This window comes from Ammospiza caudacuta, chromosome 1, assembly GCF_027887145.1.
Source record: "Ammospiza caudacuta isolate bAmmCau1 chromosome 1, bAmmCau1.pri, whole genome shotgun sequence".
Taxonomy (NCBI): Eukaryota; Metazoa; Chordata; class Aves; order Passeriformes; family Passerellidae; genus Ammospiza; species Ammospiza caudacuta.
In genome coordinates, this window is record NC_080593.1 from 93,946,213 (window position 1) to 93,967,211 (window position 20,999).

Sequence of the window (20,999 nt, forward strand, 5' to 3'; positions counted from 1 at the left end):
TATCAAAACCATCCTGATTTCGTAAAGTTGGATATTTCTACCTTAATCTTTAACCTTAGCTTCATTAGGTACACTGAAATGCACCATGTAAAGGATTTAACTTTATGAGTATGTACTATGTTTCAGGTTTAAAACTTCTCAGGCATCATTACAGGCATCATAGACTGCAAAGCCATTTGACTTAAAAAACCCAAAAGCTACAGATAACAAGTTCAAATAAATCCACCTGTAATGCAGGAATGTCTTTAAACAGGTCAGACTTTTCCATACACAGAAAAGTTGTTGAAAGCTTCCTGAAAATTCAAAGCCCAAGTCCTTTTTCTCTTACTCTATTTAATGATTTGCAAATCACAAATAGCTGAGTCTATTACTTAACTTCTTATGAATCTTAAACAAAGATTCAAGTGTACCTGAAAAGTGACTGAAACAAAAACCTCTTCACAGCTGCATGAAGCAGAAATTGCACTGCATGAGAGATTAAGCAACATTTCCAGCTTCCAGGGCAAGGCCTTAATGTTTTTCCAGTGCTGTACAAAATTCTGGAATATTTTTAAGTTTGGCATTTTCTGGTACACATTTTCTGCTTTGCCACGAATTCTGATGAATGCAGCTGGTGTGACTGGATCCACAGAAGCAGCTTTCCTTGTACAGCCATGCAGCCAGTTCACAGGAGCATCCTTGAAATGTGTGTCCTCAATCATTTCACTTCTGATTACCTTTCCCCTCAGGGACATGCTGTGGAGATCATGCATCTCTGCATTAGCACTCCTGCCACGGCTGCTGAGGCTGATGCTGCAAAGCCTGCAGGTGAGCAGGATCTGCCGGGAGGAGCTGCCCGTGGTGGCTCAGCTGCTGCGCCTGCTCATGCAGCACGGGCAGCTCAGGAGCCATATGATCACTAACGAGTTCCTGGTGCAGCAGATCATCAAGGACATCATGGTATGAAACTTCCTCTTGTTTCCCAGGCACCATGTGTATGTCATGTTTATCTGTAAAAATCATTGCAAACAGTCAAGAAAAGCTGTTTGCAAACAGTGCTGGTGAAAGCAGATGTAAGACATTATGGTGAGGTTCTCTAACCTGCAGGTTAGGAGGGGGTTGCTTCTCTTTAGTGCTGAAAATGCCACAATTAATTCTTGTGCTGTTCCCCCGTGGGTGGGTTGTATTGTATTTGTTGGGTTTTTTAAGCCACCTACATAATCCTGAGAAGTGGGAATTCCTGGGCTGGGCTGGTCTGTTGGTAGCTGTTCTCCTTAGACTGGGCTGGGGCACTCTCCTGCACTGGTGGCACCATGCTCATTTGCATTTTAATTGCCTGTAAATTGCAGAATTGCAAAGTAAGTGAGCCATTCTAATTAAGAGTAAGGAAAGCACATCTGGTGCTAACTCACACACTTGGTAATGCAATGACTTAGTGTACCCAGTTGTAACACTTTATTATTTGGGCTTTAACAGACACACCGTGTTGAAATGTATAAAAGAGAAGAACAATGTCACTGTGTGCAGGGGAGCAGGGCTGTCTTATACCTTTAACAGTGCACCTGATTACCTGTAAAAACAAAGCCAAGTTTTGCAAGTGCTTGAGTTTTACCTTCCTCCTTCTTTCTAGACACTGAAGAGTGGTGAAGTTCAGGAGCAGTGGCTCACAGACCTCCATTACTGTTTCAACATCTACCTTGCCTCTCATCCCCAGACACCTGGACCTATAAACTCAGTATATTGAAGAGGTCAAACTGCATTTATTGTAAAGCATTTACTTCTATTTAGTTTTGAATGGAAGATGTTGGAACAAAGCTTGTCAATTTTTTTGTAAGTGAAACAATAAAAATTTTACAGAGAACTGCAATACCTTTATTGCCTTTTTTATTTTCCAAGCAAGTAGATCTTACTGGAAAGTGTTTTAGTAAACTGTGGTGACCACAGTGAGGGGTGTTGAAGTTTTCTTGTTGCTGAAGAGCTTACAGAGAAAGAGACTTCAACTGACTCTGCTCATCTATTATTTTGAAACATCACATTATTTAAAAAAACAATAGAATTGTTTAGTATCAAGTAGAAAAAAATTAGAAAACAATATGCTTTAGAGTAACATATTTTATTTTTGCTGAGTTCATATTTTTAAATACTTTGTGCAAGGTAAATACTGTACACTATGGCAGCTCTAAAGCTTTACAAGAACTTTTTTTTTCTCTACAGTAGGGGCCATCTTTTCTTGCTTCTCTATTTAATGCACATAGAAAAAGAGTTATTTAAAAAAATTGGTGATAATTTCAGCGGTAGAAAACACAGCCCTAATAGTTTCCATAGGTTGTGAAAGCAATTTCTTTAGTGTTTTATGTCTGCATGTCTACATTTCCTTCCAAATCCATAGTTAGCTAAGGAACAATTGTTTCTTTAGTAGAGAAGTGGAGCATGAAGGCTGTTCTTCCATTCCTGCTTGGATTTTGGAATTAATTTAATGAACTTGAGGTAAAATTGAACATTGGTCTCTCAGAACTGTAGTGTCTTTCGTACAGTTTCCCTCTTTTTTGAAACGCTGTTTGATGAACACATTCGAAATTCCTACTTTTTGCAATGGAAAGCTTTGATTGCCTCTGCAGTGTTATTGCAATACTGGGCTTGGTGCTTCATTTTCTGTCTTCAAATGCAATTCAGATTTCATCCTGTGTTGATAAGGAAATTAACAATTGCATTTAAAAAAGTTTGTACACAAAATGAGTCCAGCTCTTTAGCAGTCTGCTTGGCATGTAATGCTGTGATAATACAAAACTGAAAATGTTCAAGTTTAATATGTCATAGATGGCTTATACATTATGAAAGATAACAGCTGTACCAGAATGGATTTTAAATTCCAAACATTGTTTTGCTTAATGCTTTAGTCTTGTATTTTTTGGTTTTGCAGCAGTAGTTGGTCTCATGTTGTATGAAAATTGCCTTGATTTTCCCATGTTCTCCAACAGATTAACACACTGTAAGTTGTTCACTGTAAAAAAAACCAAAATAGTTTTGATGAGTAACCCTAGTGGGTGAAAAGCAGCTTCATCAACACTGTGTTCTAGATTTCATAGGCAGCAAATCTGGTGGGAGCAGAAAATGCCTTTTTCCTGGCATCTCACTGCTGATTTCCCAGTGGAGTTTGGTTCCTGCAGCACTGGGTACAGCTTGTGTGGAACACTGATGATGATGCTGCTGTGGGACTGCAGTGGCCTCTCATGGGCACAGTGAGGGTCACCCCCATAAATGAATGTAGGGCTCCAGACTAACACTCTACATACTCCTGGCTGAATTTGCTGAAGAGCAGAAAGAGATTGTGTTGAGCAAGCTTTAGCAACATGACGTAGGCAGGGGGCTCTTTCTAAAAAGTCAGGGAAACTAGTCCAGGGGCTAAAGGGAGTACTCAGAATTGCTCATGCAATGTTTTTTTATGTCCTGTAAGGTGCTACAAATAATACATGTGTTTTCCTTCCCTGGGTTTGTAAAGATTAGCTGCAAACATTTCAATGCTTTATTCCAAGCTAGAATGGGATAAAGAGTCATCCCAAGTGCAAATCCAAATGTTTCATTGAGGGTGTGAACTCAGCGCATCTTAAGGACATCTTTCTAATGCCAAGAGTTGCAAAACCTGCTCCTTTGCAACTCTGAACACACTTTAATGTCCACAGAGAAGCAAAGAACCAGGCTGTCTGGTTCTGCTGCAGAGCACCTCTTTTAAGTGCCACTAGCTGAATTGACAAAAGAATCTATTTAATTTTAAAAAGCCAACCAAACTAGAAAAAGAACAGATTTCAAGTTCTGAACTATTTTAATGGTAACAATCTTAAGGGGCCTATTTGCCAGAATCTTCCAAAGCACTTACCCCATGCCTGTATAACCCATTCCTTTTCTACCTGTCCCCCTTTACTGAACATCTCCTCTGCACACTCTCTGCATATCCCCCTTGCAAAGTGTTTGACTGACTTGGGTGTCAGTCTCCATTACATATTTGTCACTGCACGCCTCTTCCACGAGCTCTGTGAACATGAAAACTCGGGCTGACAGTCAGCCTTCACCTTCCCAGCTGTACCTGCTGCAAGGGAAGAGTGAAACTGAGCAGTCCATTCTGACCTACTCCAGGCGCCTACGTCAGAAACGGAGTATCTGGCATTAGGCACTGACAGCTCTGAACTTTTCCAACAAACGTAATGTTGTCATGCACAAAGGCAGGCAGATGAAAAACATGTTATTGTCTTTTAAGTAAGGGCTAAAGTTCCCTGAGCTCCTATTAGGTGAATAAAAGTAGGTAGTGTTCTAAAGGAACTGGGCAGAGTTCCTATCACTAACCTATTCGTCACCAAGTTATGAAAGCAAAGGCCACTCCAGCTTCAAGAGAAAGCCTTTTTATTTCAGAAGACAGGGAGATCTGTTGTCCTGAAAAGTTAAACGAAAAGAGCTAAAAGCTCTTTTAAAATTCAGATTCATATCTGCATGAAGAGGTGGCAATCAAACACCTGTCTGGTCATGCCTCTTAATTAAAACAGTTCCCAGACAGTGAAAGAAAAAGGCCTCTGTCTCTTCTTAGCGAGGCAGAAATTCACCTTCAGTTTTAACAAACTCAAGGATAGGTCCAGTCACATTTCCTTCTGACTTCAGAGCTGTGTTAAGCTACTTGAAAAATGCATTTTACTTTCCTTTGCAAATTACCTGAACTTCTGACTCCTTGAAGCAGTTGCTGTGCTCCCATCTAGATGTGGCCTCTCTGACTGAGGTGTGGCACAGCCAGGAACACCAAATGCCCAGTGGGGCACTAAACCTTCGCATGATGAAGCACCAACATTACCATAGCTCCCAACCCCAAGTAAGTCCATAATACACTTTGAAAAGTCTGACTGATGGCATTTAGTAAAGAAGTTTTTCATCCAAATCACTCAAGGATAGAAGTGCAGCGCTCAGTTAAGCCCAAAAGTGATGAAAGAAGGAGTGTGCAATCACAACAGTTTGCCAGTAGCTGCACATTTTGATAAGACAGCCCAATCCTTAAGCAGATTGATTTCTTATCTAAGGAGAAAGCAATCTCAGGTATATGAACATCAATGTATTCTTAAAATGGATGTGACCTACCTGAGACCAGCTGCACATCAGGAAGTTTCAGCTTAGAAGGAGATCTTGCTGACTGACACACTTTGCCTTCCTGAGAACGCCCTTTAACAAACAATGAACAGCTCTGTGATTATCACATGGACATGTGGTTGTGCATAACTGCAAACTATTTCAGTAAGCTACAGCATTATTTTATCCTAAAAATTTCTCATTTTTTATGGGAAAACTCATGAGATATTCCATATAACAGAAAATCGTGACAACTACAACTGAGATCAAACTAATGTTAAAATACGTCTTGCTATATACAAAAAAAAGTTGCTATAAAAAAATAAGGAAAATAAATTTATTAGCTTTATTTATTTTATCCTTTTTGATTCTCAAAGCTACAGAGCCATGCTAGAAGTGACTTACCACCTGTTAAAGTACATAAGGTTAGCATATCCTTACTCCATCAGTGATCCACACTGTAAAGGAACTCAAGGTCTAGAAGCAAGACTTTACCTTTTCTTGCAGCTGCATTCCTTTGCATGTGCGCATTCAGACACAGTGCAAAGCAGTGCAGAATTGTAAAAGACAATCTTGCTCTTGCCATAAATACCACATCTTCATACAGGAAAGTTATCAACATGGAACATATTCTTTGTATGAAAATATTTTTAAAACAGTACAAAACAAACAAAAAGTTTAAAACAATGCTTTAAAAAACCAAACCATGATCCAGACAGCCACTCTGCATGGATACAGCCAGCTATCCCCAGCTTAACTGCTCTGTTCTCTTTCCACATTGATATACGTGAGCAGCTCTGGCAATGGAATTATTTGATTGCTCAAGACCTGTGCTGAAACAATGCTGTGTGGGGATTCAAACAGCTTTAGCTGCAGCCATTTTAAATCACTGAATTGTTTGGTTTATTTAACCTGAAACAGAAATACAATTGCCCAGAACACCTGAGACTAATTTTTATAAATAGCTAAAATTCTTAACAATTAGGTAAGAAGTGCATAGATGAATACATTCTGTCAAAAAAATAAAAGCATCGTTGTACAAATAAATTATAGTGAAAAGAAAATTACCATATATCTGCTTTAGGATGGACTGCTTGCTGGTTTTTATGGCTGAACTGGTTTTGTTTACAGACTTGAGATTTTTACATGAAGGAACTGATTTCAGGGGGCCGTGGTTCAGCTGCTTCTTCCAAGCAACCTGAATGAAGAAGGCAGCTGCCTCTTGTCTCCACTTGTCTTCATCTTCCTTGCAGAGCCGCTTCGCACTCAGGAGCTGAAACAACTCCTGTCTGAGCTGGTAACTAGAGAGCAGAAGAGAGAAGAGCACTTGTTTTAGGTGACCTGTTTTAACTTCCGTGCTTTCCACGCATCAGTTCACATGGTGGATTACATGAGTAACTGGGAAAACAGAACTCCCACTGATGTGCTAAGTCACTTGGATGAGAAATGTTTGTTCAGAAGAAAATGTAGGAGTTGGGTTCAATTTTGGATGCATCCATTATTTCACACAGTTAGTAAAGATCTGGCATTGCAGGTATCAAAAGTTACAGTGCTTCAACATCAGCTGATCAGCTGCTTTATAAATAGAAAATTATCAGAAGACAAAACTATAAATATTTATGGTAACAGTATAATCAGCACCACTTCCTCTTTTTCACTATATTCACATCTTAGTAACACCAAACCTTCTCGTGTGCCTTAGCACCTCATGTCCTCAGTCAGTCAGTGCAAGAGACAAACCAAATCTGCCTCCTGTGGGTTCCACTGCACATTTCCTCTGCGGAAAGCTGAGCTGCTCTCCACCCCTCCTCTGAAGATGCTCCCCTTGCCTTGTTTTCAGCAATCTGTGTTCTTTCCCTTCCCTTGAAAGGCTCCCTGTCTCATGACCCAAGCTTGCCCCAGCTGCTTTGATCTTGCACACAGTCACATCCCTCTGTGAGTGGCAGCAGCAGATTATGTGTCCCTCACACTCTGGTGGCAAATGGCACCGGCAGCAAGGAGCTGTGTGGGGATTTTTCCGCTGGAATCGGACGCAAGTGTTCAATCGGATATCGGCGTTTCACGTTCACAAGTCAATTAACTGGCTTAGCAATTAACTCTGAATCCTCCCAGTACAAACCTGTCACAAATGAGCATTGAGTAACACTTGTAAAATATTAATTATAAGTGTTTGGTAACAGGCCAAAACACATTGATCATCATCCCCTCTGGCATTCAAAAAGGCTTCTGCTGGATGCCCGGTAAAGCAAAGGAGGAAGGAGAGAGAAGGAGGTGATTTTTTCTGTTGCTCCCTCTGCAACACGTTCTAAATTAAAACAAAAGACAACAAGCCAAATACAAATTGTTTAAATATATGTTCTAAGCCAATGAGCTACATAATTCAAACAAAGCAGCAGCCATGTACAAAAAATGAGTACATGAAAGCACAATAGAATGCCAAAGGAGGATGATATGCTCCATTATAGCCCAAATAATTTTAAACTTCCAATAAGCTTAGTAAATTACCTCTGTGAAATTTGCTGGGTGAGACAAATGTATTTAATCTTAATTTAGTGAAGTTTCAGAATTTAGGCATGTACTGTTTTGGAGCTCGTTGAAGTACATAAATGCAGGCAGCAACTGCACCCTGTCAGGGCCTGCAAGTTGTGAAGCATGGTATGAATTCAGAACAAGGAGTATTATTGAGACAGAGGGAAAAAATTATACAGTCTTCTTAAATAATATGCCACTTTTAACTTTTCAACAGGGTAAGAGAGGAAAAGAAAGTGGAGAGAGAGAACAGTTGCAGTGACTTGGTAACATAACTTGAGCTAAGGATGGGTTAAGTGAATACTTAACTGCAGAAAAAACAATTGGGGGACTGTTTTATACTGGAACAGAAAAGAATACTAAGCTACTCTCTTGGAATTCAGTAATTACTGCCAGATGCCTCTGCTGATACAAGAAATGACCCATTCACAGTCACTGCACCTTTGCACCCAGCTGTGATTTCAAGTTTGCAGAGAACTTGTGGTAGTTTTTAGCAACAAGAAAATGACTGTGAGGTTCTGACACTGAAAGATGTAGGCAGTTATCTGTACAGCAAGTGCTCTATATTGTTTTAACTCCACTCTCTCATAACAGATCATTCTGATCCTAGTGAGAAAAAAGGAGAATGGGACCAACTTTGATACAACTTGAATATGACATGGTGCCTTAAAATATACCTGATGCTTAGTCAACAAAACTACTGCACATAAAAGTGGAATATCCACGTGCAGAACAACAAAGCTGGCAAGTGGCATTCTCACTCCTTGTTACAGAAGCTCTAATCTTAAAAACCACTGCTGGCCAGAGTATGCACACAGCAATAATATATTTAAAAATATAGCTTGACTCCAGTGGGAGAACAACAGTGACAAAAACCAACTTATTCCAGGTTCTGTCGGCGTCCTGTGGGCCCTGGAGCATGGTACAGGCCCTGGTGCCCCCCAGGAGAGAGCACAGACACAGAATCTGCAAGCCTCACTGAGCAGGATAAGCAATTAACCTTTGGCAAGCCACACACCTTAGAATATACACTTTTGAGAAGTACATTTATAAAGTTTGCAGATTTGGGAATTGAAACATTCTCCTGAGAATGGCAAGTATAATACACTTAACTAGACCAGTACCACTCTGCTGTTGTGTTTGCCTTCAATAAGTAAATCAAGACTACAAAATTTTCAGAGTGAGACAAATGCATTTAGTTCTAATTTAGAGAAATTCCAGAACTCAAGCATGTACTTCTACATGTTTCTAATGTTGAACTATACAATAACATTGTATAATTTTACTGCTGTCTACTAGTACATGCTCTTTACCTTGTGCAAGTTTGGAAGAAAAGCAAACACAGGACTGTGGAAGAACTGCCCAACGAATGTCTCCTGCAGCCTTGCAGAATTTAAGATCTTTGTTAGTGTTTTATGAGTTCTTGCAAACAGAGCAAAGATATTTACTTTTCACTATTAAGTATTTAAATAACAAATGTAACATAAAAAATCTTTAATCTCCACAATATCCAAAATGCAAAGGGTTAGTAAGTGCATGCACTTCTGGGAGAGAACACACACCATCCCTGCTCCAGCAGGGGCACAGTTTGGAAAGGCCTATCCAAAATCTGTAGTGTGAATGGAATGCAGATTTCTGTGCAGGTAGGGCAGCTGAATGCATGGCTTTGGATCCCAATTCTTGTGGGGAAATTTGCACAAGCACTCACTACACAAGGTTCTGCTTTGTCTTAGAGCCACAGCAAGTGCCAGCCCCTCTGTAATAGAGGATTTTAAACTGGTGTTGAGAGAAAGCAGCAGAGCCAGCAGCAGCAGCACTTGCAGATACACTCTCCTAACCTACTCCTGGCTTCCTTTAGCTTTTGGCATCTGAGTGATTTGAACCCATAAGACAAGAACTTGGGATCTACATCAGAAATGAAGGCCAAGGAGCAAGCAGCAGAGAGAGCAGAAGTGGTGGAACCCTGGCAGAAAAAGGGGCTGCTTTGCCTCACAGTTCACAGGAATATGGCATGGAATCACAGAACCACAGAGTGGTTTGGGTTGGAAGGGATTTTTAAAGACCATCTCATCCACCCTCCCTGCCATAGCCAGGGACATCTTCAACTCAGAGTCCCTCAGAGAAACTGTTAAATTAGTGAGAAACCTGGAAAGAATATTAGTAAACGTATGCAATTTATAGTTTTCTGCATCCAGTAAAATCAAAGAAAGTTTAAATAAAAACAAGAAATAAGAATAATTTGCATATTATATACTTCCCTTACATACTCTTCCTGCCTGTTTTGATAAGAAATTAAATATTAAGGAGCATGTACTTGTAGAATGACTGCATTTCTGAGGCTGAAACTCACACATTCATGAAAGCAGGAAAATTATGTGGAAAGCATTTTTTGTAGAGCAGTTGTTCCTGCTTAATCAAGGTACTCAAGCTACCTTCAATTTTTGTCAATGAACACTCAAAGCTCCCAAACATTCTGTGGTTTGATTATCTGGTTAAATGTTAGGTCAGAGCACAATTTCAAGTACATCACTGAACTCCAGGTCTAGGCAAATCCTGATTTGCACTCTCTAAAGAAATATCAGAGCTTGAAATAGAAGTTTAATGATTTCTCTGATTATTAAAAGTCAGCACTTACTTTGCACTTTTTATGAACTTACTAATGTAATTCTACACCACTGGAACCCACTTCCCCTTGTGTGGAGAAAGATTATTGTGGAGAAAGACTATTAACTGCCTTGTTTAGCACTGGCAACATTGCAAGCTAAATAAAGCACATTGCCAACAATCCTAGTTTCATTTACATCCACTTGCATCCCACTCTTTAGCCCCTGAAGCAGTAATCTTACCTTCTCCACGTCCTCTGTATGACTGTGGCAGCGTAGTTCTTCTTCCGAAAAAGCTCTTTCCTTTTTCTTTCTTTTTCTATGATCTGCATTCGAATCTCTAAAGGGATTAGTTCAATATTTGTACTTTGCCATGCAACAGAACATAATTGATCATCTGCATTCCTGGATCCAATTATGCCTGTTTTTTCCAAGTTCAAAGCGTCATCAGAAGCAGAACATGCTATTGGGTTTCTTGGCACAGTCCTGGTAGGTTCTGCCTCAGCAGACAATAATGGAGAGGCCTTTTTTGCCATTTCATTGTTTCCCACTTTGACAGTTTGTTCTACAGCATGCAGGCTGTCATTTCTGCTGCTTACAAACACTGTTTTGGCACTTCCTGGTCTGCTAGAACCAGCTGGTGAACATCTCTTATCATTCACCTCTTTATTTCTGGCTTTCTGCCTTTTGCCTTTGGAAGAAGCTTCACCCGGCTTTGAGTTTTGTGCCGTTCCGCCGGTACAACCGACATCGCAGAAGAGCACAGCCCTTCCTTCACCGTGGTCCCTCCTGCCAGAGGGAGCCTGACTTGGATCCCTCAGCTTCTCCCCAGCACTGGCAGCCCTACAGGCAGGAGCAGAAAGCCTCCTGCTCCTCCGAGCACAGGCATCCGTTGTGTCCACAGCGTGCTCCTTGTGCTTCTCTCCGTCCGCCTCCGCAGCAGCCCCAACCTGAGGTTTCACTTCAACTCCCTCATTTGCTTTGCCACACTGGAAATGGACACAGCTTGACTTGCTTTTGATGTGTTTCCTCAATGAATCTTTAGACAGAGAAATTGAGAACAAATTCACTTTCTGACCCAGCAAAATGTGATTTATGTCTCTGATTTTTTGCTCAGTTACCTTTGGGGCAGTCTTGGATTCACTTAAGTGAACAAAAAAATGCAAGCAGGAAGAATCAGAAGGACATGATTGCCTGTCATAATAGAGTCCCAAATGCCTTCATTTGCCTAATGTTGTACAAATAGTTTTCTTTCTAACATTGCATTTGAGCTGGATGCCTGAAAAACTCCTGCTCTATCCATGCTGTATGTTGGCACGGGATAACCCACTGACAACCCAAAGCACTTGGCTTCTCAGTACTTCCCCTGACATCCTGAATGAAAGTCCTTCCTATTTCTCCCTTGCTGCTGTATTATCACTGCTTCTAAATACTCTGGTGAGGGTGACCTGGAAGCCAGACTGGAGTACAAAACTGAAAATTCCCCATCTTCCATCCACCTTCCATTCTGCTTAGAAATTAACAGGAGAATGAAAAATAGACCAGAGACGATGAAACATAACAGACAGGATGTTACAGGGTAGGTAGGAGGGGAAAAAGAAAAGAAAGAGATCTTTGATATACTTTCATTCCAGAAAATCATCTGGATCATCCAAAACCTGATGAAATTATGCTATATTTGTAACATCTTTACAGGATACCCTTTTGATAACCAGATCAGAAAACACTCAACAGCTGAATCACACTTTTCACAGCCCAAAGGGTCTAAGTTGATATTTAATTCCAAAGAAATGACCAAAGAAGTCCATTAAGGTTTTGGTCACAAGAGGATTGATTAAAACACCTAATGAGAACTGACTGCAAAACTTCATGGTTTGATCCTTGTTCCATCAACTTTCCTGGCATCACTTCAGTAACAAAAAGAGAATGCATACCTAAAAAAGGCACAGCATTCTTTCAAACACCAGTTGGATCGAGTGAGAGGGTAAATCCAGCTTAAAAAGCAGAGTTACCATTTCTCCATTTACATTCTTCATGAGCAACACAGATATGTCAAATATCTTTAATCTTATTTTCTCTGAATGGTGAAACTAATAGAACAATTGCCCACAGCCTGTTTTCATATATTCTAGGTATTTTTATAAACACCATAAGATACTGTAGTGGTGCTTTTCACTATTTCACCCAGAGTAAAAGAATCTGTATCTAACTCCACCCTGCTGCACAAATTGCTCAAGTGATGAAAGAATATGAAATCACAGAAGGACAAAATGGGTGCTATACATAAAATACCCCCAAGAAGTGGACAAAGCAGATAAACAGCACAATTTAAAAAGATCACAAACCTTGCCTGATCTTATGACCTCCACTCGGAGGCTCTGCTGACAGGCAGGTCTCCTTTAGGGTCCCTTTGTCATGACCAGCTTTAGGTGAACCTCTGCTGTTTCTCCCTGGCTGGATCTGTGAAGCACTGAGGGACAGAAGCCTCTTGCTCTGTGTGTCAGCTGCTTTGCTGGGTAACCTTGGGACACTGGTGGCCTTCTCCCGATTTGTGGGATTCTGTTGTACCTGAAACTTGCTTTGTTCCACGTTCTGCACCCCTTTGTGCAGCTTGCCTTCTTTCCTCTTGCTTTCCTCTTCACGTTTCCTGCAATTACAGCCCATACCATAAGAATTTTGAAAATTAAATCTTGGGAGCACGTATCTAACTTGAACACACTCCTCTCTAAAAATCTGATGCTGCCACAACAAATCCTTGATTTGACATTTTTTGGTGAGAAAAGGACACATATTGCACTGAAATGTCTTAACTTGATCCAAAACAACAACTGACTTGCAGCTACAGCCTGATGAAGGTTAAGTCCCTGTCAGCCAGCTGCCCATTCAGTTTGCAGTTGTTTTGACTGATCTTAAAACACTCACTTATTGAAAACAACTAAATTTAGGAGGTTTTATAAATATACAAAAATTAAAAGCAAGATTTTAAAAAGAATCACGAAACTAATAACTGTGTTTGCAATTACTAATGAGAAATATTTTCATGTGAGTAGTAATGCAATGCACTGTATTTGAAAAGCAAAAACATTTAAGAAAAGACACAATATCTTTGAAAATTATTTTTTCGTACTTAAATGTGTCAGTTAGTACAGAGAATTATAAACCAACTAGCTACTGCTGCTGTATTTTTCATTGGTGGATAATTAATTTTAGAGAAACATTATATGTCATTTAAATGACAAATACTGATAATACGAGATGTGAATTAAAAACTTGTGGGCACACAGTATGCCAATTACAATGGCAACATTTGGATTTCCAAAATTAAATAAGTCATGCATCTCTTAATGCAGTAGCCACAAAAGAATATTTTGGACAAACTCAGGAAAGGTGCATCCATTGAATAAAATTTTGCAGCCCATTTTGAAATATAGTGGGCTGTCACTGCACTTCATCGTTTAAATTCTTGTTCCTACCAAGCAGAATAAACCCACCAGCACACGGCAAATGTTACATCCCTACTCCCACTGAACTCGTTTTTATAAATGAAGCCCTGGCTGCTGGATGAAGTGACACTTTTCCTGTTGGAACGGACAGGCGGTAAATGCCGTATCATGTAGCTGCCTGGTATTTTAACTTGCTTCCAGTGCTCCAACACAGTGTGCAGACTGTTGCCACATCACCTCCCAGCACGGCGTGTGACAGGTGAGTTATGCAGCATGCCAGCCCCGGCTCCTGTGCGCGGTGTCACTGCCAGCGCGTGTCACCGCAGCGCGAGCTGCCAGCCAGCAGCCCCAACTTTATCTGTCAGTGCTATCTTATCAACTCTGCTCTGCAGGAGAAGCTGATTGAACTTTGCACCTGAAAAAGCTGCTAATTGATCTAAAAAAATACACTCCTAGCATCCTGGGATTCAGTATTCCCTCTGGCATGAAAAAAAAAGTGGCTGCTTTCCATTAATATTGGCATTCCACAACCGGACTATGCGGGGATGTTGGGACTGTGTACAGTATGGATCTCACTGCCATTACTGTGCCATTTGAGCTGATAAATCAGATCTTGCTATTCACAGAATAGTAATTTTCTGTTCTTCACCAGAATGGGCAGCCTGTTACCGATGTCCTCCATTCAGGGCATTAGAAAAGGAAGTGTGAGATGGGCTGTGTGATACATAGTCGAGCTCCAGTGACCCTCACTCCTCTGATGGGCAGATCGACTCAAAACAATAACTTCAGCCACATACCAGTTGTAAAATTATTGAAATGAGACAGGCCCAGAAAACAAAAAGTAAAGAGGGTTGTTTTTTTCTTTAAACATTTTATCTGTGTGCTAATTTTTCAGACTAAACTGAAGAAAGAATAAAGGGAAGGGATTTCAAAGCTCCCTATTCATAAAGCATCATCACAATTGTCACAGTACAGCTCAGTTGAATAGGCTCCTGAATACATATGACCCTCCTCTTGTGTTTTGCTTTATTTAATCAGAAATTCAGTTTGTATTACAGTGAAGGATCTCTTTGAAATTAAAATTTCCAAGTTTTACTGTTGTCCAATTTGAGAGGCCAGGTTTCATGAACAAATGAAGGAAGTAGACAGGATTCCAACTTCAGGGCTCCCAGTCATTCTCGAGGTTCTGGCAAACCAGATCCTCCAACAGGATCCAAATCTGGGCTCACAAGTTAGACAGCTACAGCTCAACAGTGGAACAGAGCTGTCAGGCCAACATTTTCCATTGTAAATGCAACACAATTTTGTCCTGAATGGTCACAAACTTGTATTTTGTTCAAAAGTGAAAGAATGAAAACTGAGCCTTTAGCAGATGGAAAGGAACAGTTTCAGCCTTACATGCACATTTGTAAAGACACAGAGATGTTTTGAATTTTTGATTCTGCTAAAATGAATTCAACCTTTTCTATTCTGTTAAAAATAGCAACTTAACTTTTTTTATCTACACGCTGAAGGATATTTTAAAGGCGAGTGCTTTTAAAGTTATCCTTGCAAAAAACCCCCAAAAACTTGCTTAAAAAATCTCAACTGAAAATAGATCTCCAGGTATGATCCTATTACTGGTAAAGCTTTCTCTGGACTATGAGCAGTTATATTTCATGTCGTATAAACAGCATCTCCTGCTACACAATCTAGCATGAGGATTATTTTCAAAAGAATGATACCACTGACTCATTATGTGTTCAGATTCTGATCTATAACTATCTTTTAAACTCATAGTCCTTAACAAAAATGTTAAGACAACAGTTATTTTCTGTCCAGTATTCCTATGTTGATGGGTCTCCCCAAATGTGTAGAGCAGTCCATTAGTTCTTACCCAAGTACCTATTTTTTCCTCAGTCATTTCTTGTGTGTATTTTACCACCATTCTGATTTCTAATTTAGTCTTCAATGTGCTTACAATCTTCTGCATCTTGGTGCTATTTTCAAATTCAAATTTACTTCTTAAATGAAAATACAAATTCATGATGGATTTATATGAAATTTTCATCAACATACACTTTTAGTTTAAAGGAGACAAATGAGAAATTTCCCATGAGGAAGTATGAAGGATTCAGGCAAGTCTGAATGACAGCTACTGTTTCTCCATGGTCACAAAACTTGTTATTCAGACACAAAAGAAAATTGAGTTGGTTTGATGTAATTTCTTCTGAAGTGTAAAAAAAATCCCACAGAACAGTTCAGTCTACTTAGCATCCCTCATGGACAGCAACTGTTTCTTTACTCTTCCTTTTCCAATGAGTATGTTTACAATGGTTTTTTGTGATACCTACCTCACGTCCTTTGTCTGTTCTTATTTAGCATCTCAGCTTGTTTAGCTTTATCATTGTATGTTCTTATTACTGTCAATTTTAGTAATTACATCAAATTTCCAATTATGTGCTTTCCCTTTTCAGGTTGCTGACGAGCTCATTATTTTCTCTGTTGCCACAGTCCCCTATCTTTTCTCAGCATGCAGGGCTAACCACCAGTCTTCTGAAAAACCTCATAATCTACTTGTACTCTCTTGGCATGAGAACATTTTTCTAAATCTACTGAAGGCTGTTTAATTGAACTGCTTACTTTCTTCCTGCTTTTCTCTTCCTAAACATCATCAGCTACTTACTCACTTTCATCCATTTCCCTTTCACATCCACATTCTCAATCAGTTTCCTTCAACTGGCCAGAATGAAAAACAGAAGTATGGATTCAGGAACTCATCCTGAGAAATTGAAAGGGAAGGTGAACAAATGAGGAATTAATTATGCACCCCTTTCAAAATTCAACACATTGGAAATTAGTTTTCTCTGAATATGTTTTAAACACGTAAATATTATTTCCTTAAATATCTGGTTTTGCAATAAGAAAACCAAAATCCTCTTTTTAAAGTATGGAAGGGATCTCAGGAAGTCAGCAAGGCTAACAGGCTGCTCAAAACAGGGTCAGATTGTGTGGCTCAGGTTCTTACCCAATTATGTCTTGAAAACCTTTATGGACAGAGACCATACAACCTCTTTGGGTTGTTCTATTGGTTGACTGTCCCAAGGGTGAAAGAATTTCTCTATTTCCAGACAAAATCTCTTGTCCCAAATTTGCCTGTTAAAAGTTTCCCAGAGACCAGAAACACCAACCAGGCTAGAGTTCCCCAGATTTTTTTATTTTTTTTTTTGCCCTTTTTGAAGCTGGGTGCAACATTTTCTTTCCTCCCATCATAGGGGACTCTCCCTGGTCTCTGTGATGTTTCAAAGACATTGGAAAGTGACTTTTAAGGGCATCAGTTAGTTCCTTCTGCACCCTTGGATGCAGCCAACCTGGTCCCATGGAGTTGTCTGGGCTGGGTTCTCTCAAGCCTGACTTAACCTTTATTCACAGCTGCTCCTCCTTGAACCAATTCTCTGAGGAAAGAGGCCTGGGAGATCTTCTGGCAGGCTGAGGAACAGAAGGCATTGAGTGCTGCTGTCACACCTGAGTCTGTTGTCACCAAATGCACCATTCAGCAACAAGCCCAGACATTCCTTGCTCAGCCTTTTACTACTTTCATTAATGTAGAAACACAAACTCACTTTGCAACCTGGAACATTTCGTTAAAGTCTCAACTCCATTTGAGTTTTGGTGTTTCTGGCACCATGTACATGCCCAAGCAACACATCTACACTCTGCTTTTGCAGTCTGTCCCAGCTTCTGCCTTCTGTGAACTGCATTTTCACATCTGAGCTCTGTCAAGGATTCCCAGCTTACCCACATTGGTCCCCTGGTGTGTCTCTTTGCTCACTGACATAGCAGTGTGAACAGTGTGCATGTTGTTTTGGACTTCATTAAACTGCATTTTAAAAAATACAATTTCTTTGATATAGGAGAAAACGTAGATTATGTTTGTATAGAAATATTTCATAGGCTTTAAAAACAGTGAATGTAATTTTACCAGAAAATAATACAGGTATGAGATCCTGGGTGACTTTTTGTTACTGCAAAAAGGAAAAAAAAAAACAGAACAGACTATCTAAACCCAAGTAGATTTAGGAGTGATTTCTCTTAGAGAGACTCTCTAAAGTAACATATTACAAAGCAAGTTTAAATATCTACACTGACATAGTTGGGGAGAGGGTGTGTGTCTTCAATCTAGGAGTTCACCATCACTCTGGATTCCCACATAAAGTCTCCTTTCATCTGGAGAGCAGATTTTCAAACACCAGTAGGGATAATAGTTTTCTGTATGCAGGAACACCCTGGCCAATTTCAGCTGTGGAATGCACAGATGGGGACGCAGAATGATGACAACATAATGTCCCCTTCAGTTTATTACAGACCATAAAACTGCAATTAAATAAAATTTGTTATGTGACAACCTGATTTGCTTGTACACTCCAATTGTACTGTAATTCTCTTTTTATGGTATTTGGTACACAGAATTTGTTTCTATTGTTTTCAAACAAATCAACAACAGCTAAGTAAGTTTCAGAGACTACATCAAAAACTCACAAAGGAAAACCATTATAAAAATACCCCCAAATTTCCATGAGGCAATTCTTTTCCATTTACTCTTCTACATGGTGGATCAGAGATTCTTCTAAAAATGACTGTCATCACAAAGGATAAAACTACCTCATTTGGTAAGGTCAGTTGTAACCACACAGCAATAAGCAGAGCTCTACACATTAAAAATAAATATTTTTCAAGGCAGATTCTCCGTGCATAGTTTTGACTTGCACTGATTTCAGCAGAAAAGGCAAACAGTAGGAGAGCTATAGGTTACAACTTCAGAATGTAGAGATGTGAGCAAGACATGAGTTATCTGGTGTTTCTTTAGCTTTGGCTCTTCCTGGGAAATAATAATTTTTTTTATAGTAGCAGCAATTAAACCCAATGAAGGTCTGACTGGTCAATTATGCAGAACATCAAACTTCCAAATTTGATACAGAGTGGAGTGCAGCTGAATTTGTGATACACAGATGCAGCAAAAATACCTCTAGGTGCAATAATTATATCGTGGGGTTTTTTTATATTATCTCTTTTTATCAAAATAATACTCCCAAATCATGCAGAAATCTTTTCAGACTGTTATGTTTTGTCATTTCAGAATCAGATTTCTTCAAGAGAAACCAGGTGCTAATTTCATACTAAGAATCTTAAGGATAAACTCCAAGGAAGCAATGTATCGTGATAATCATTTATGTACCTTCTGATTTTAGAACTTCACCACCGTGCTACCATCACCACATTTAAATTGGGCTGAAACTCAGCCAGAACCTACACATCTTGCTGACAATAATTTGAATTGCATATGTTAGTTAGCTGTAATCCAATATAACCAATTCATAGGAGCTCTCTAATTCAAGACCAGAAAATGTAAGTGCAGAGAATAAGGCCCAAAATGAAGTTGCAAATAGAAACCAGGAATTCAGGTTGCTAGAGAAACATTGAGTTAAGCCTTACTAAACCAGGCTTTCCCTGATTTGTTTTTGGTTTTTTCTCCTCAACTACTGATTAATTTCTGTTCAAAACTGATATCAAGACTTGATAGGCAAATAATGATTTTCACTACTTTAAAGTGATAAATGTTTCCCAAGCCATTTTATCATACAGAATATCAGGCAAAGATTCATGGACGGTAACATGCTATTTCTTCAGCCTTGGTATTTTGTCTTGCTCTGGTATATTACACAAAGTTTGTTATTTAAACTGGGATTATATGGAAAATAACTTCCATCTGTCTATGGTTATATGGAAGTTATATGCTTCCTTTAGTTTCATTAATTTTACCAAGAAGAACAAAAACTGATGAGCAACAGATAAAATCATGCACAGATAAATACAAACTAACAACAAATGTCTATGTGCTGTAGTAGGTTTCAAGTCAGACTTACTTGGCAGCAGCATCTTTTCTCAGCTGTTCATGTTTCATTAGAAGATTCTTCCTCTCTTGAAAAGCCTTTCTAACTTTGTATCCTTTGTAGACAGCCTGGATTTTGAAAGCAGCAATATCCTGAATGGCAGCTATGGACAGAGCCCCGTGTTCTAACATGAACTGAATCACTTCGTGGTGCTCACCAAGCAAGGCATAATCAAGTGGAGTATATCTAAAAAAATAAAAACCACAACAATTACTATTGATCTAGAATTCTAGCTATAATGTTTCTTCACCCTCATTTCATAAAAAGCAACTTCTAGCATGAAGACAAATTAGGCACTGTTTCAGTAGGCTGTTTTTCTCATCTTTTTAGGCATTATTTTGCTACCTTATTCATTCTACACACTGTGATTATGTTTAAAGCTTATTTTGGTCTTCTAATATGGAAAGGGGAAGAGGTGGACCTGAAGTGTTTGGACTAAATCTCCCAAAGCCCCATCCACAACGTTAGCTGCTCTAGGAAAACAGTCTTTAAAATGTGTTATTGAAGTTTTCATATAGAAATATAAAAAGTTAAAACATTTTTGTGTTATTTCCATTTGCAGTTAAGTTCTAGAAAGCTACTGTCAAATCTGGCTTAGCTTCTATAACATTGACTGAAGACACTACGACTGACAGAGCAGCAGGATTAGATCCATATAGAAGGACAGTATCTTCTTTAAGGTACTAGGAAAACTTAATTCTATTTTAAAATGGACAAGGTGTAAAAATATTAAATTGCTTTGGTTTTAATGGTAGCAAAGATGCCTAGGCCTTTTTCAAAATAATTCCCAAATTTCCCACTCTCTACATGAGAGTAAAATCTGTCTCCCTCACCAACACTGAAACTTCAGGGAAAGACATTTAGTGACTGAAAATTATCAGTCACAAACCATAATCAAGACCATGTAACATAGGACTAGCCAATAGCAAGTGTCAAGGCATGTGATTGTGAAAATTAGGGCTCTTGCTGATGGTAACTTGCTGGGACACAGTGCTGGTGAGCAAAGAAAAACAGACAGAAAGCACAATTGGACCTGCCACACAGCAATGGCTTGATGGAAGGATAAACAGCATCTGAACTGAAGTGTCTGCAGGAATAAAGACAGTGACATAACATGAAAATTTGGATGTCAAGGTGTGCTGCTGATAGCATTTAAAGCGATACAGATTTTGGATAACCCAGAAATGGGAACTTCAGAAGGAACGTTATTTCAGAAAAACAGATTTTTTAAGTATTCCTAATTTTGAATACTTTAAAGACACAAAAGATACTAAAGTAAACTTTATGAAGTTTACTTTTAGCAGTCATGAAGATCCATATTTTTAAACGTGGATTCTCTAACTCCATCCAAGCTACCTTTGAAAGTAAAAAAATCACTTGAATCAAATCTGATGAGGGGTTTTTATGACTGG

At 39.2% G+C, this 20,999-nt stretch overlaps 2 protein-coding genes across 4 annotated transcripts in view; one reads left to right on the plus strand and one right to left on the minus strand.

Annotated features, from left to right (window-relative positions):
• Positions 1–1,841, plus strand: part of TEX10 (testis expressed 10) — a 54,112-nt gene extending 52,271 nt beyond the window's left edge. Inside the window, exons 14-15 of one of the 3 annotated variants that reach the window (XM_058819183.1) lie at positions 729–939; positions 1,610–1,841. In XM_058819183.1, the coding sequence (XP_058675166.1) occupies positions 729–939; positions 1,610–1,723 (325 nt within the window). In that variant the 3' untranslated portion in view covers positions 1,724–1,841. The remainder of the gene's footprint in view (positions 1–728; positions 940–1,609) is intronic. The other 2 variants (XM_058819197.1, XM_058819189.1) reach the window with 2 other exon arrangements.
• A 235-nt stretch (positions 1,842–2,076) lies between these two features.
• The window catches only part of INVS (inversin), an 82,943-nt gene continuing 64,020 nt past the window's right edge, over positions 2,077–20,999 (minus strand). Inside the window, exons 13-18 of the mRNA XM_058819172.1 lie at positions 19,561–19,773; positions 12,560–12,861; positions 10,458–11,253; positions 6,151–6,383; positions 5,095–5,175; positions 2,077–2,980 (exon numbers count right to left, since the gene is read on the minus strand). Coding sequence (XP_058675155.1) covers positions 2,865–2,980; positions 5,095–5,175; positions 6,151–6,383; positions 10,458–11,253; positions 12,560–12,861; positions 19,561–19,773 — 1,741 coding nt within the window. The 3' untranslated portion in view covers positions 2,077–2,864. The remainder of the gene's footprint in view (positions 2,981–5,094; positions 5,176–6,150; positions 6,384–10,457; positions 11,254–12,559; positions 12,862–19,560; positions 19,774–20,999) is intronic.